At 27.9% G+C, this 17,067-nt stretch overlaps 2 protein-coding genes across 6 annotated transcripts; one reads left to right on the forward strand and one right to left on the reverse strand.

Moving 5' to 3' along the window:
- Positions 1 to 7,923: 7,923 nt before the first annotated feature.
- On the reverse strand, positions 7,924 to 11,954 carry LOC111290923 (D111/G-patch domain-containing protein). 5 transcript variants are annotated; one of them, XM_089768304.1, is made up of 10 exons: positions 11,699 to 11,954; positions 11,357 to 11,471; positions 11,081 to 11,228; positions 10,783 to 10,840; positions 10,570 to 10,691; positions 10,363 to 10,455; positions 9,927 to 10,199; positions 9,527 to 9,750; positions 8,754 to 8,957; positions 7,924 to 8,462 (listed from the first exon to the last, which is right to left on the reverse strand). In XM_089768304.1, the coding sequence occupies exons 1-10, from the start codon at positions 11,785 to 11,787 to the stop codon at positions 8,358 to 8,360; spliced, it is 1,431 nt and encodes a 476-aa protein (XP_089624430.1). In that variant the 5' UTR covers positions 11,788 to 11,954; the 3' UTR covers positions 7,924 to 8,357. The 5 variants fall into 5 exon arrangements, with proteins under 5 accessions (XP_089624430.1, XP_089624429.1, XP_089624428.1 ...); XM_089768303.1 differs by having other exon boundaries at positions 8,754 to 8,960; XM_089768302.1 differs by having other exon boundaries at positions 8,754 to 8,960; positions 10,363 to 10,488.
- Positions 11,955 to 15,225: 3,271 nt separating this feature from the next.
- LOC111290250 (small ribosomal subunit protein eS1-like) lies at positions 15,226 to 15,761 on the forward strand. The gene is made up of 2 exons (XM_089768810.1): positions 15,226 to 15,412; positions 15,535 to 15,761. Exons 1-2 carry the CDS (start codon positions 15,232 to 15,234, stop codon positions 15,627 to 15,629), a joined length of 276 nt encoding a protein of 91 aa, XP_089624936.1. The 5' UTR covers positions 15,226 to 15,231; the 3' UTR covers positions 15,630 to 15,761.
- Positions 15,762 to 17,067: the final 1,306 nt, after the last annotated feature.

The following is a 17,067-nucleotide window of genomic DNA, read 5'->3' on the forward strand; positions in this document are numbered from 1 at the left end:
TTTATTTTATTCTATATGAATTTAACTAATTTTCATATTGAAAAATTTTAAAACTTTCTTAATATTTGGTAGAGTTAATAAAAATCTACTAATCTTAAAATTACATTTTAAAAAATTACTCCTATTTCTAATCAAACTTTCAGCATTGGATGTTTAGATAATTAACTAATTCTGCATTTTAATATATTTTAGGAACTTGATTTTCAAAATATAATTCAATAAATTAACAAAAAGTAAAATAAAAAAGATAATTAAAAATACAAAAAATGTAAATAAATATAATTTAAATTTTTAAAAAATATTTTTTTTGATGAATTATTTGGACCTTATTTTGGACTTGGATTTGACTGATTGGGTTGAATGGCACTTGGATGAGGCTAAAAGCTTAAGGCACATTTACTTTTTTCTCTCTTTGCCATTTGTTTTTATGTTAAGGAACAAAAATGATCATTTTCTATATTAGATAAGTGTTAAACAAATAATCATTAGGGAATTCTTTTAACCTATAATTATAGATCAAACAACAACTATTTAAGAACCAACTTTGAAGTCTTTTCACAAATATCATTAGACATGACAATATATGCGATTATAATGTTATTTTTGGCAATTGGTTTGCAAAATTAATTTTATCAAATTTATATATTGCACTAACTATGAAAACATGTCATTCGTGTTTGTAATAGATTTCGTTTTACCTTATTAATAAGTATAAAACAGCATGTCTCATCAAGAAGTTTTAATATTGCTAAAGTTAGCAAATGTGTGGGTTGGGTCAACTTAACAAGTATCAAGATTGGGTGTAATTCTAGCCGGCTTATGGTGGCCTAGTTCACTTCTAATATGTGTTTGATACAAATCAAATTACAAATCTCTTAATCCAGCATGGTCTGTGCTCCAGGTATGCTATTGGCATACTAAAGGCCTAGACCAGGCTCAACTTAATAGTATTTTTTTTCATATATATCTTTTGAATTTGAACTTGAGTAATTGGTAGGGCTGAGCAAAAATCAATTATGACCAAAAAAATTGATCAAAAATCGATCTATAAGTTAAATTAGTTTCGATTTTTTTGGTTAAACATATTAAATTGGTTTGAGATTTAGTTTAATTGGATTAGTCAATCGATTTTCAGTTTAAGATTAAGAAATCGAATCGATCGAAATACCTGATGAAATGTTATTAAAATATTTTATATTTTTATTAATTTAATTTTTTTTATAGTTTTTTACTTTTTATAATTTATATATTAAAAAAAATCCTTACATTTTTTTTGCTTGTTACTTTCTCTATCAGATAATCGATCAACCCTCACCTAGTCATCTTTACATATCGTTACTGCCATTTTTCAGTCGATCTTAATGCCGTATGCTTCAACAAGGACCACTGACCACCATCAATCACCACAAGCTTGAATCGATTATTTAAGTTTTTTTCGTTCGAGCCTCAATCTGTTTTTCTCTACAAAACAACTCAAGTCAAGTTAAGATCCATCTTTATGCTTTTAACGTGTTTGGGAGAGACCTTGTTTTCTTTTTACTAAATTCTTGCTCAGGTTTTAAAGATATTTTTTGTGTTTTAAACCAATTTCTTTTTATTCTTCAATGATAAAGCATTAGAGTCCATTCAAGAATTAATTATATGTTTTAGATTAGCTATATGTCTTCTTCACTGAGAGATAGTTATTCTCACTACAAATCTATAAATTGATTTTTTGGTTTATCATTTTCAAATTATAATCAAGTATTGAGGTATTTAGAATATTAGACTTTTGATTTAGTTATGATTATATCATTTGTGGTTATGAATAGTTAAGTACCAAGACTTTTTATTTTTGGCAAAAGTTTTGTTTCCAAAACTTAATTTACTACTAGTTGAATGGTTCATCAAGTTACTAACTTTTTTTTGTGTATTTTAACTAATTATCAAGTTTGCTGATTTGCTTTGTAAAGGAATATTATAGGTTTTACTCTTTATATCAATGATTATTTATCATTATTTGGGAACAACTATGATATATATGGGATTGTAGTTATTGCTATTGTTGCCATGATAATACCTATAATGCTTTCTTTTATTTTCATGGGAAAGAAAAAGGGGAAAAAAGTGGAATTCTAATAAAAGTGTGTAATGAAGTAGGTTTTACTATACTTAATGCTTGAATAATAGAGTTGGTTCAGGTTCCTTGGGCAGGGGCCACCACATTGGCTCAAGAACAAGATTGAAGCAGTCTTAATAATCTAATAAATAGCTAACTCTCTAACAACCAAGAATTATCTTTCTTAATAAATGCAGAATAAGTGAAAACACTTTCATGGCTTCTAAATTTAGAAAATGCCACTACAGAGTTGTGTCCACCAAATCCAAAAGAATTCAAAATAATTGAATCATAAACAGTTTAGTTAGAATAATGGATTCTAGTGCAAATCAACTAAAATTAATTAAAGAGGATACAAGTTCAGTTAGAATAATGGTTTTTGTTGCTTGTTGAATGTTGTTTGAGACTTCGACTTTATGAAACTTGTGTTTATATTGTCTGAGACTTAAACTTTGACTTTATGAAGCTTGTGTTTAGATTTTATTTGATTGCTCACTGATTTAGAGTTGTTGTAAAAACTATATGAATTACATTGACTACTTAAACTTTGACTTTATAAAGCTTGTGTTTAGATTTTATTTGATTGCTCACTGATTTAGAGTTGTTGTAAAAACTATATGAATTACATTGACTGTTCAACATAGGAAATAGGAAATAAAAATCGATTATACCAAAAAAAATCGACCAAAACTGAATGGATTAAATCAATTTAGTTTTCTCAGTTTTATGTTGTTATTCGATCGGTTTAGGTTTATCTTAAAACTAAGTTAGTTAAATCAATTTTTTTATTTTTACAACCGAACCAACCGATTGCTCAGCCTTAGTTATTGGGTTGAATAGCAACTGGATGGTTTATCTAATGAACAAAATAATCGTTTTCTATATTAGACAGGTATCAAACATGGATTCTTTTAATTTATGATTATAGATTAAACAACAATCATTCAAGAACCAACTTTAAATTTCTTTCACAACTATCAATAGACATGGCAACATATGACATCATACTGTTATTGTTGGCAATTGGATTGCAAAACTAATTTCATCAGATTTAGATATTTGCACCAACTATGGAAACATGTCATTTGTGTTTGAAATAGATCTAAGGGGTGTGTGGTTCGCAGAATCTTGGATTTCGGGAGAAAATGTAAGTCCTAGAAAAGTGCAATATCCAAAGTTTTCTTCCATTTTTAAGACATCTTGTGTTCAGATTCATTCGTTTGGTTAAGAGAATCCACGTATATTAATTTCTATATAATTACCATAATCTTTTTGTCATATATAACGGTAACTTTTTTATTTTATTTTATTAATAATACATACTCAAATGATAAATGATATTTTTAGCAGTAAAAAAAGATAAATATTTTATTTGATTGTTGTTTTTATTTATAAAATATCATCAATTGAGGCATTTGAAACTTTTTTAAGTAACAAAAATTGATAGGAAATTAAAAAAAAAAATCAATTAATACATTTACCATTTTTTTTATATCATAAAAAAATTTAAGAATATTCTTTTAATTTATTTATAAAAGGATCATTTAAGGCATTTCTATACAAAAAAAGCCTTAAATAATCCTTTTATGTGCATATAAAATGATTATTTAATGCATTTTTTATATAAAAATGCTTTAAATAATTTTTTTATTTTTTTTATATCGTGGACCATTTAATAAGGTTCTTTTAAAATATAAAAAGATTGTTTAAGATATTTTTGTACAAAAAATACCTTAAATAATCTTTTTATAAAAATATTAATCATAAACCCTAAAATATAAAAAGATTATTTAAGGCATTTTCTATACAGAAATGTCTTAAATAATCCATTTATAAAAATATAAATAGATAATTTAAGGCGTTAATGCCTTAAACAATCTCTTTAAAAAATATAAAAATATTATTAAAGGCATTTTCTTTACAAAAACACCTTAAATAATCCTTTTATAAAAATATTAACCCTAAAATATAAAAAAGATTATTTAAGGTATTTCTATACAAAAAATTCTTTAAATAATAATCATTTTATATTATAAAGGTATTATTTAAGGCATTTTCTATATAGAAACACTTTAAATAATTTATTTACAAAAATATAAAAGGATTATTTAAGGCGTTTTTTATATAAAAATGCATTAAATAATCATTTTATATAAATAATCTTTTTATAAAAATATAAAAAGATTATTTAAGGCGTTTGTATAAAAATACATTATATAATCCATTTATAAAAACAGAAAAAGATTATTTAAGGCGTTTCTTTATGCCAAACTCCTTGTTTGCAATATAAAAAAAAAATTCGTACAAAAATCTATAACTGATGTTCAGTCATTTCTAAACATGCTTTTCAAAAGGGTAATAATTATTTCATAATTTTTTTAAGTCAAATTTTTGGAATCCTAGAATACCATAGGAAAAGATAAGTTTCTGATTTTGGAACTTTGGATACTGTTAGGAATCTATCACTTTCTCCTATAATCGGATTATCTTGAATGAAACATGAAAATCAAATACCTACCATCAAATTTTTGAAAGAAAATTTATGAATTTTCTCAAACCAAATATCGCCTTAATTTTATCTTACTAATGAGTTCAAAAAAAGCATATCTTATCAAGATATTTTAATACAGCTACAATTGGCAAATTGGTGGTTAAGATCAACCTGACACTTCTTATGTATGACATGATCTAGATTTTTAAACCCCTTAGTCTGATATGATATGTGGTTCTAAAAAGCTAGACTAGGCTTGACCTAATAGTATTTTTTTTCATGTATAATTTTTTGGACTTGAATTTGACTGATTAAGTTGAATGACATTTGAATAAGGCCTAAAGCAGGAGGCCTACTTACTTCTTTCTCTCTTTCCTTTTGTTTTATTAAAGGAACAAAATAGTCATTTTTTAAATTGGACAAGTATCAAACAAATAATCCTTAGAAGATTCTTTGAATTTATGTTATGGATTAAACAACTATTTAAGAGCCAATTTTGAATTCCTTTCACAAATATCAAAAGTTATGACAGAATATGATATCATAATATTATTGCTAGTAATTAGTTTGAAAACTAATTTGATGAAATTTAGATATTTACACCCACTATGGAAACATGTCATTTGTGTTTGATAAAGTTTTTATGTTGCCTTATTAATGAGTTTGAAAGAATTGTCTCATCAAGATATTTTAATACAACTAGAGTTGGCAAATAGGTGGGTTGGGTTAGATGGACATGTCTTAGGATTGGATTTGGTTCAAATCAAGCCATGTTGGTCCAACTCAGTTATAATATGTCCCGTCTCTAATATGACTCAGATTTTGAATCTTTAGTGCAACACGATCCATGGTTCGGGTATGTTATGGGTTGTATTAGAAAATTAGACTATGATCGATCTAGTAGTATTTTTTTTTTTGTTTTCTCATATATAATGTTTTCTTCAACTGTTAATTTTTTATGTATTTATTATTTTAGTGTTATAATTACAAAAAAAATATATAAAAAATAAACACTTAATTTATGTGATCAGACTTAAAATGCTTATGTCCACATGATTCGACTAAAGTTTTTTAATCTTTTAGTTAAAAGAGTTTCATTTTTTGTTTTGGTTAAGAGAGTTTTTGAGATATAATGGGTTTTAGGTCAAATAATGTGGGATTTCATAACTTTAAAAAAAATATCAATGAATGTCAAAGTAAAAGCAAAAAATTAATAAAAGAGGAAACAAACAATAATTTTAAAGAGAAATAAAGGATCAAAATGGTAATTAGGTGGGATTGATCCTTATATAACATAAAAGGTAAAAAAATTTTGAAAAAGCCGCGGCCCTTGCCTGCTTCTTTCTAATGTTACCTTTAATGAATATATCATGTGGAAAAGATAATGATATATATATATATATAGACACATAACTACACAACTATTTTATTATGGTATTTTTATAAATAAAAAAATAACATGACTTTTATTATTTAGAAAAGCTATGTTTAAAAAAAGTTAGAAAAGATGATGTGAGAAAAAATCAATTAAGTGTAAATTTAAGTGTATATGTTTTGTGTATATAACCTTTTCCATGCGAAAAAAAATAATAAAATCATTATTTGTTACTCATTAATCAATTGAAAAATAAAAACATGATGAACAAAAATCAAATGAGAGAAAAAAAATGGGTATTATTGTACTAATTTATGTTACTAGTTAACTTATGATCCATTATGATCTATCAATTAATGGGTCAAATAATTTTAACTTAATCGTCCATTATAATAAAAATTAGGATAAATTACATAAATATACCATAAAGTTTAACGTGATTTGAGTTTGCTTCCTGAGGTTTAAAAAGTGACATTTAACAATCCTGAGCTAAGTATCCGTAATATTCCGTTAGTTTTCATTAACGCCATTAACACCTAATCAATAAACCCTAACTTTTTTTTCAAAGTTTTTTTGTTTGCTTTTTCTCATATTCAAACTTTTCAAAAAAAAAAAATTGGATTAGAAACATGAATTCTTTACAATATTCAGCAAGTGGGGGATCAAATGTTAGAAAAGTATATTATTTTGGTATGTGTCACCAGTTGATCTTCTACCTTTTCCTCTTTTCATCTCAGTTTTAAAAATTCAAAAATTCTCAAAAAATTCAAATCAAACTCATAGAAAAAAAATCATTGTTGATAAGTTGTGGCTATTATGTGGATTTGTGGTTATTTTGTGAGTTTATTATGTGTGAGTAATTTAGGTTATTTTTGGATTTTACATGTTTTTCTAGTGGATGTTGAGTTTTTTTTCTGAGTTTTTAGGTTTTTGGGTTTGCTGGTAGTTTTATTTGTTTGATGCTTGATACAATTCCTAAAAACAAAATTTTTATTCTCAAAAAGACATAACTTAAAATTTGCATACAAACAAATAAATAAAAAAATTGAAGTCTCAATTAAGAATAATCAACACAGCCATATAACACCATACATCCAAGAGCAAAATCAAAATTTTAGGTCTTGATTTGATATTGCTTTTCTGGGTTTGTGGAGAAGAGTTTTTCGACGGTTTTGGATTTAATTGTTTAAAAAGAGAATTCATCTAATTTTAAAGAAAAAAGATGAATCGAAAATAAAATTCATAAAAAAAATAAAAAAAGTAATATTTTTGGATTAAAATATAATAAAATAAATTATAAAATAATTAAATATCACTTTTTATATCTCAAGAGATAAATTCAAATCGCGTTAAATCTCAAAATATATTTATGTAATTTACCTTAAAAATTATGCCAAAGACAACCTGCCCAGCCCATATAACAATTTGGATCGTGCTGACAGGGTTTTTATAGGTTAAACCATATCATGCCGGGGTAGCCTTTAAATACCGGCATCATTTTTTGATGCATTCCTTTGAATAGATTTCTTCCCTTACTTTTGACATGCACAAAAGCTCTTTTATTTTTGTAGACCTTGTATTAACCACTCATATAAACATGACATTATTCGCAAAAGAACTTGTTTAAGAGATTGTTTTACATGGGCGTAAGCCTCTTTTAACAAAGAAAAAAGATATAAAGATTGATCAGAACATGCCTGTAAAAAACAAAAGCCAAATACCTGAAGAAAAAGAAGGGAAAAAGACTTATAAACAAAAGAAAAAAAATTAATGGTATTAGTGCAAAAATTAACAAAAATAATTTGGGTGCTAACGGAAATATAAGATAAGATAGTTAAATATCAAATTTTAAATCTCAAAAAGCATTTTCCCCTCAAACCACATTATTTTTGTTTTAATTTACGCCAAAAAAAAAGAAAAGCAAACAAAAAAGTTGTATTTAAATGGAAGATAAACACATGACACCATCCAATCAAGACGGAAAAATTACCATTACTTGGCCTATGATAATCTACAAACAAAAGAAAAGCCGGAAATTTATCCCAAATTCTATAATATCCAAAAAGTTACAAAAGTGTAACAAAAGACGGATAGCCACTGATAGCCTGCAAACTATTGCAAGACGGATATAAATTTTAAAAAGTAGAGGATTAATTATAGTCTTGTTTTTTCTTACCTTAAAGAAGATAGAGGAATTTATGTACCCAAAAGAAAACAGCATAGAGGAATTTAAACCACAAACACCACTATGATGTTCTTCCATTTTCGTAGCTTTTGGTGATGGTGCTTTTATTGTCCCCACAAGAATTACGATAAATTATCATATCTACCACCAAAGGCACAAGCCGAAAAAGAATATTCAAATTTCAGAAAGTTGATGGTGGCTAGCAATCCTAGCAGCGCCTTCTTTGAGGCCATCCCAGTCCAGCATTACCAATGTTCCCGATCGGCTGTAATGGTTCTGTCAAGCCCTTTGTGGTGCTACCAAGTGCCTCCCCCTGCATACAATTTAAATGTGAAAGAGTGGAAAATGGTGGTTATATGGCTTTATATACATGAGTGCATGACCACAGTGTAAAATGATTGAAGAAACAGTTTTCTCTAAGGTTTACTTTTAAAAGATAACCCTTTCACCCAATCAACATAAGTAATGGGTGGCAGAGTCATACTGATAAAAATTATTTAGGACATAGGGTTTCACACTCCTTAGATCTATTGTAGATATAAGTGTTTGTGATTTAAATAACACAACAAATATAATATGAAACCTTAATAAGATTGCAACTCACCTCCTTCCAGCCCATGCCTTCTAGAATTCGTCTGGCATAACTACCGGCCCCAAATGACATGTTCAAGGCTTCAGTTTTGGCATCTTCTATACAGATAGGATCACTATCATGACCAATTGCCTCATTTTTTTGCCCTGGACCCAGACCAAAGCCACCATGCAAAGTTCTTCTCTCAGCAGCTCTATCCCGATAGACATGGCTTCTCTGCTAAATTGTATCAAAAGACAAGGGAAAAGGAAGATTGCGAAAGGAATAAGCATAGCCTACAAACTGTGTAAAAATGGCAACCAATATACTTGAGTTCTAAGATACTAACAAAAATTACCTCCAGTCTAAATAGGATTTTTCTTTTAGAAAGAAATTTTTTTTTTTTTTGTGACACAGTGAAACAAGAAAGAAATGGACAGTTAAGTTGGGGAATGAGTAGATGAACTGAACCCTCCAATTTGGACGCAAAGATGTTAGTGTTTGATTACCAAAGGCAATTCCCTTGGCAACATAAAGGGTATTTTGAATAAAAAAGTTATGAATTTTCAACAGGCCTGATTAAACAAAAGGGCCTACTTATGAAGTGTTAGATATTTTCCCATGAAACTTTTCAATGTTTACTTGGTGTCATCATACTCTCTTCTACTTCAATGGGGTCACTAATTCTTGTCACTATTCATAGATTTTTATACTTCCTAAGTGCTTCTTGCTGTTAATGGTATACTTCACGTACATAACTACGGCAAAAGAACTTGGGAGTTTAACTTCTTGAAAGCAAACACTACCTTCACAGATGCAAAGGGCTGATCTGACGATATAGATAAATCTTTTAAGCCTTTCTCTCCAGTTGCTTCTGATTTATGCTTTTGCCTTGATTTAAACTGGAGGGAAGCTTTCTTAATGACAGATAAATCAGGGAAGCCCCAGTCTTTTGTTGGATGAGAAGAATCATATTTTGACAAGGAAGCTAAGTACCTTGGACTTGGACTTCGCAATTTGTACACTTGTCCTGTAACAATTAATGGAGGGGGATAACCTTACAAATTAGAATCATTAACAGTAAATTGCAAACAGAGAGTTGTAAAAGAAAACCATATATTTTCCTTACTTCCTTTTTAATCAAAACCAACAATCACCCTTTGCTTGTTTAGCAAAAGTTCTTCTATAAAAGAGGCAAATGCAAACCTGTTCTAACTCGTACCAGATCAAGATGTGCCTCACATATAGGAGCAGTTTTAAATAGACCGCCACCAGAAGGCACGGAGGGATGAACCTTAGCAGAACGCTTTACCAGCCGACCTATCAGTCTAGCCACCTGGCCTTTTCCATCCTTCCTTGGTGTCATCACCATAATCCAATCCCATAAATCCACGACTGGGAATTCTGGCACGGGCTCTTCCCTGGATTGCGTGACTTGACCATATTGTGCTCGCCAGTTTTTTTCATCCCATGTATCACCTAAACAAAAATTTTCCAGTGTGTTGATTTAGACTTGTGAAATTGGTCCCACAAGGATCCCTCAAGTGGTCAATTTTGTAGGCAAAACTGAAGCAGATGTTGATTGTTTCAAATAAATAGGATATCAGTCAAACGATTAACAATAGCAACATAGTCACAAGACCTTCATATGGGACAAATTCACTTGAATCAGCTAAACCATGGTTTTCCTCTGGAATCCATTCACCCTCTTCCATCTCATACATTTCATCAATTCCTGCCCCTCGACAAAACACCATTAGATCATCTTCTGAACATAACAAACTTTTTAATTCATCTTTCGAAGAAAGCAAACTTTTACAAAAATTAAACAAACAAAGTTGTGACAGACCATCGGAAGGAAAATTAATGTTCTCGCTGTTGTCTGTTTCCAACGAAATAGTTGCATTAGCATCAGAATTGACAACAAAGTTATAACCAGAGAGATAAAGGTCGATGAGTGTGTCTTCTAACCTGAATATATATGAAACTTTAGTAAGAAAATACATACTCAACCAACTGGTAGCATCAAAATATAGGATGCAAAATGTCAGAAGCAGCATACCATTCTGATGGTGGTGGCGGATTTTCAGGCACTTGAGTACTGGTGTCCTCTATCTGATCTGGTAATTAGAAGTCCAGTAAATTGATTTAAAACACTGGAGTGAAAGAAAATCCTATAAATAGAACATTATTTACAAAAGTAAAACGTATTCTCGAGATGAAATTTATAACAATAAATATTTGAGCAAGATTCATAAATTGCTCTGCTCAAAGAAGAACTTGTACAGTCCCTCTGCGGCAAAGTTTACTCAACTCTCCTACAACCATTCCACTGCATAATATTGAGTAAACAAACTTACATGCAATAGTAGATTCATCAGTAACATTTATTGCAGTATCACGAGCATCAACTTCATTACCCTGAGATGAAGAGCAATACTCCTGACCGTTATAAGGCACATTGGCACAAGGCTCATTTAGAACAGAATTATCAGCCACGGTTCCTTCCTGCGAAAGCATTTCACAATCACTAATCTAAAGCAGATAGCATTGCGAACTTAGGATCAATCAAGCTGATCGAAGTAGAGAAGAAAGAAGAGGGTCAAAGAAAGTAGGAAAAGAAGGGAAGAGCTAACCACGTTGTCCTTGTGGAGGTCCAAAAGCACATAATCTCCATTCTCAAATGTGTAATAAAGGCCATCTCTACTGCTATAGTACCAACCAGCATCAGTGTCATGGTAAAATCCACTACTGCAACAAATAGAACAGATTCTTGAGAGAGAAAAAAAAATGTAGCAAAGTGCAATTTGGATAAAATTATGCAGAAAAAATCTAAAATTAATTTCATTCCAATCAGCAAGATATTCGGAAGGATGAATACGAGTAATATATTAATAGAAAAAAAAAAGTAGTAGTAATATAAAAAAAAAAAAAAGATGGTAAAAAATTAGAAAAAAAAAAAAAGGGAAGGGGGAAACCTGGCATGGAAGTAGAGACGAGTATGAGGATCCCACACAAAAGAGCAATCGCTGTTCTGCAACTCAGTGGAATCTGGTTCCTCCGCCATTCTTTTACCACTTTGTTTGTCCTTTCCAAGTTGTTTGTAGAAAGGAATGCTAAAGAAATTTAGTTTATACAAAGCATCAAAATTCACGGATTTTATTGCTAGTCTCAGCCACCCCCAAATAAAGAAGATGAGTTTTTTTTTTTTTTTTTTGCGCGTTTCCGCAAGAATCTGTAAAAATTTCATAATTATTGTGGGCTTTTGAATAAGTGGACCCACAAAGCCTGGGTTCAATGCCAGCCACTCAACTTTATGGACTGAGCCCACCGTCCCTTCTCTTCTATTTTCCGGCCAATCTCCTCTCTTATGTTAGAGCAGCTAGGGATTTTTTTTTTGGGCTTCTAAACATATCATCCAAAATTTTCTTTACACCCCGTCAATTTTTTTTCAAAATTATCTAGATAACAAATATCAAATTTATTTTTTAATAAATTATAATTTTACCTTCCTCTTCTTTTCCTTTTCTTCTTTTTTCTTCTTTTTTCATCATTTTTTTTCATATACCCAATCGAATTTGATTTTTTTTAATGTTTTCGAAAACCCATTCCAAGAATACAATATAATTTTTGAAAATCTATTTTTGAAAATGAATTTTCAAAATTTATATTGTATTTTCGAAAATGAGGTTTCTTATAAATGGATTTTTGAAAATGTTAAAGATTCTTAAAAATCCATTTCGAAAAGGTTGAATTCTATGAAATTCATTTCTTAAACTCTAACTTATTTTCATATGCATTTAAATCAAATAAAATGAAATAAAATTTTAAATCTTACTTTTAATCAATGAAAGACAAAAAAAATAATTTTTGGGTTAATTTGATGGATTTAAGGTTAATTTGGGTTTAAGATTAAATAGAGAAAAGGAGAAAAAAAAGAAAAAATGTTTAGGGTTTAAAGGGAAAGTCAATTATTGAAGGATAAGGTATATTTAGTAGAAATAAGAAATTTAAATTTGAATTTGACGTGTATTTAGCAATGGGGTGTATAAAGTAAAAATTTTGGTGTAAATAGAATTCTTTTTTTTTTTTAAGTTAATAGCACATTTAATATCTAAATTTGACTCAAATTTTATTTTAATTTTTAATATTTAAAAAGTTATCAGATTTTCAATTACGAAAAATTGTCATATTTTGATTATTTCGTTTATAAATCCATCTAAATGACAATAAATGCTAGCTGGCACCATGTAATACCGTTAGCTAGCACTCCCATGACAGAAAAAAGACCAAAATAGAATTATTTCAAAATTTAGAAATTAAAAATGAAACTATCTTAAAATTTTATATATTATATATATTTTATAAAATATTAAATTTAAAATTATATTTTTATATTTTTTGTCATAACATAATTTATTAGTTATATTTTTGTTTTGAATAACAAATAGATTTTTAAAAATTAAAATTAAGTTAAAATTTCATTTTTTTAAAAAAAATCAAAATCATCTTAAAACAAAAAAATTATTTTCTATTAAAAATATTATTTTACTCATAAATTATAATAAAAAATATTATTTTCTATCAAAAATATATTTTTACTTTCTTTTTTCAAATGTATGTTACAAAAAATAAAAATAAAAAAATAAAAATAATTAAAGAAAATTTTATTTTTATATATTTCAAATATTTTTTTAAATATTATAATTTATAAATTTTTTTATTTTTTAAAGATATGATTTATAAATAAAATAATATTTTTAATAGAAAATAGAATTTTAAAAAATTAAAATTAAGTTAAAAGTTTGAAAATATTTTTTTTTAAATTACATATCAATTTAAAAACATTAAGTAAAAAATCCTATATTGATTTAAAAAATTAAATAAAAACTTCATATCATTTTAAAATATTATGTAAAAAATTTCATATTATTTCAAAAAATAAATTTATTAATCTATTTAAAAATTTATTTTCTATCCAAAAAATCTAACTTGAACCTTTTTTTTGTTAAAATCTTTATATTTGTATAAAATAAAAAATATAATTTAAAACATTTTTATTTTTTTATAAAATATTTTTTAAAATATATTTAAAAAGTAAAAATAAACGATATTTAATATTTTAAGAAAATAAATATTTTTAGATAGAAAATAATATTTTTTTTCTTATGATTTATGAGTAAAATAATATTTTTAATAGAAAATTTTTTTTTTAAATGTATTGACTTTTCTAAAAAAAAGAATTTGAAATTTTCAACTTAATTTTAAATTTTGAATATCTATTTGCTATTTTTTAAAAAAAAATCTTACTAATAAGTTATATTACAACAAAAAATATAAAAATATGATTTTGAATTTAATATTTTTATAAAAAATATATAAAATATATAAAATTTTAAGATAATTTTATGTTTTGTCTCTAAACTTTGAGAGAATTTTATTTTAGTCCTTCCTTATCATTTGAGTGTCAATTAACATCATCAAATGGTGTTCACTGATATTTATAGTCAATTTAAACAGTTTAATAAATGAAAGGATTATAGTAAAATAACTTTAGATAATTAAAAATCTAATTAAAATTTTTTAAAAATTAAGAACCAAAATATAATTCATGCTAAATTCTAAGGATTAGAAGTGCTATTAACTTTTTTTTTTTAATTTTGCATTAATAAGGCCTTCACTTTTCAAAAGAAAAGATATAGAGAAAATTACATTACATATTGATGATTTTTTATTTTTAAAATTTAAATTTTGGATTTATTACCTTTTAAAAATATTTCAAATATCCTCCATAATGTTAAAATATAACAAAATTAGTCATTCAATCATTTTGTAAACATTCATGTGTGAACTTAATAAAATCAGAAACGTGATTATTTAATGTGATTATTTAATTTTTGAATTTAAATTTAAATATTTACATTTTACGTGTTATATTTTGTTAAATTTTTACAATAAAGTATGAAATGAAATATTTGACATTTTAAAAATATTATGAATTTAAAAATTATGTTTTAAAATCACCAATAAAAACAAAATTGAAATATTTTAAAAAATCGTGGATGATCAATGCATTTTACTTGAAGATATACTACATCCATTCTAATAATACTCACCATTTATAAGCTATCATCTATACTAGTAATACTCAACATTCATATTAAATTTTAGGATAAATTACATAACTCATTTTGTAATTTAAGGCGGATTTAAAGTGGTTTTTGAAATTTAAATTGTGATATTTAGTTATTTTATGATTTTTTTATTTAAAACCGTAAATTTTTTCTTTTGTTATTTCTTTTTTCTCTTTTTTTTCCAACAATTCACTCTTTTTTCTTTTACTCAGTCCAATCAGATCCAGTCAAGCGAACCTGTTATGCTCAGTCCAGTCAGATCCGTCAGGTTCAAATTTCTCATTCTGGACTTGTTTAATTAAGCAGTAGTTTCACATAACTTCAATATTTCGTACTAGCTGTTCTTTTGTCAGATTCGCTGGTAGGTGAGGGAGATTATGGTTAACCAGGCATCATCCTGTGATCTGAAAGAACCCGATGCAAAGTTCATCCCTGAGGTGATTGGCAGAAAGATTGAGAAGGCTACCTCAAGCATCTATCCCCTACAGAATGTTTTCATTCGTAACGTCAAGATCCTGAAGGCTCCCAAGTTTGATCTTGGTAAGTTGATGGAAGTATGTTCTGGTTTTTTGTAAACTTGGCTTCAACGGTTGTATCATGTGCAAATTTTGGTTTTAAATTCTTGGCGTCATGAGTAGGATTCATTAACTCTTTTTTGATGCAACGTTAATATTTGCAAGTTTACGGTGATTATTCAGAGGATTTTAGTGTGATGTTGGAGAGGCCAATTGACGAGACAATGGCAGAGGGGGAAAGTAAGGTTGTTGGAGCCTGAAGAGAGCTTTGTTTTATTAGTATAGTGGTATACTTCCATTTTTAGCTTGGTTAAGTATACAGTATCTGAAAGATTTGCCCCTATATTTCATTATTATGATTGATGGGAAGAACTAGCTTGGCGACAAAACCTAGAAAGTTTGTATTTGGCAAAATTTTTTTTTATGATTTTGACTAGAAGGGGGCTTTTTGTTCTTATATTATCCTTAATGCAACACTGAAACCTCATTATATTTTTGGTTTGCCTCCCCCATTTAACTGTTGGAAAGTGGTACATGCGCATTTTACACTGAATTAGTTGTCAATCTTTTTGTCTATACCAAGATACTTAAAAATTCTGCAGAAACTTTAACCAATTTTTCAGGATAAAATTTAAGCAACATACCATAATAAATATTACACTCAAACAATAAAATCATTATGATTGTTGGCTACAATTTATGGAGACAAGAAGAAATACAAAGATAGTATTACAAGGATTCCACTTTAATAAACAGAACCTATTCTGAAGGTACGAAATTTCAAAGTTCCAGAGCTAGAGAGTCTTAAGCACTACGCAGAGTGGAAGTACATTGCTGAACAAGCACCATGAAGAAAACGATAACTTTTACAAGTGTTCTTCTGGAAAGTCACAACTTTCATGGTGGAGAGAATGATGGAAGAGGGACAGATCTCAGTATCAACTTCCTACTACCCCATGCGGCGGATGAACTGCACTATGATGTGAGAGGTGAAACCCTTTTACAGTATGGAAAGCTTGGTTTCCGAACAAGAGGTAAGCATTTATGTTTCAACACCTCAGGAGTTTCATCTTCTGGAATTGCTTGAAGATGTGAATCGAACTTGGGCTGACATGAGGAAGAATCGGATGATGAGCCATATTCTTGGGTGGTGCATAACTAAGGAGATGACCTAACAGAATGGGAAAAAGATCCTGCAAGCTTCCCACTGTAACCAAATGGCAGCATGCAAAATGGTGAAGACTTAACCACTTGAACGAATCTTAGTATAAGGATCGCCCTACTAGTCTAAGAAAAGGTGAAATGGTACCTGGAAATATCAGAGGAAGGTGCTCAAAGATCTGCAAACGGTGGACTTAACATTGTTTGGAAAGCTTTCAACAAAAAGTGCATTGTTGGAGAAGAAAAAGGAAAAAAAAAAAAGCAAAAGAATAAAAATATTTTAAAATAACGGAAAAAAGTGACGGTTTTGGACAAAACTAATAAAATAAATAATAGGATAATTAAGTGATATATTAAATCTCAGAATTACTTTAAATCTACTTCAAATCATAAGATGATTTTATATAATTTATTCTAAATTTTATTAATATAAGAAATTAGTTGATACTATAAATTATATATACAGAAGATATCATTAATTTTAAGATTATATGGCTTGCAGTGGCCACAACATTTTAAGTCATCGATAATAAATTT

This window comes from Durio zibethinus, chromosome 11 (genome assembly GCF_047325235.1).
Source record: "Durio zibethinus cultivar Kanyao isolate XHJ-2024 chromosome 11, ASM4732523v1, whole genome shotgun sequence".
NCBI lineage: Eukaryota > Viridiplantae > Streptophyta > Magnoliopsida > Malvales > Malvaceae > Durio > Durio zibethinus.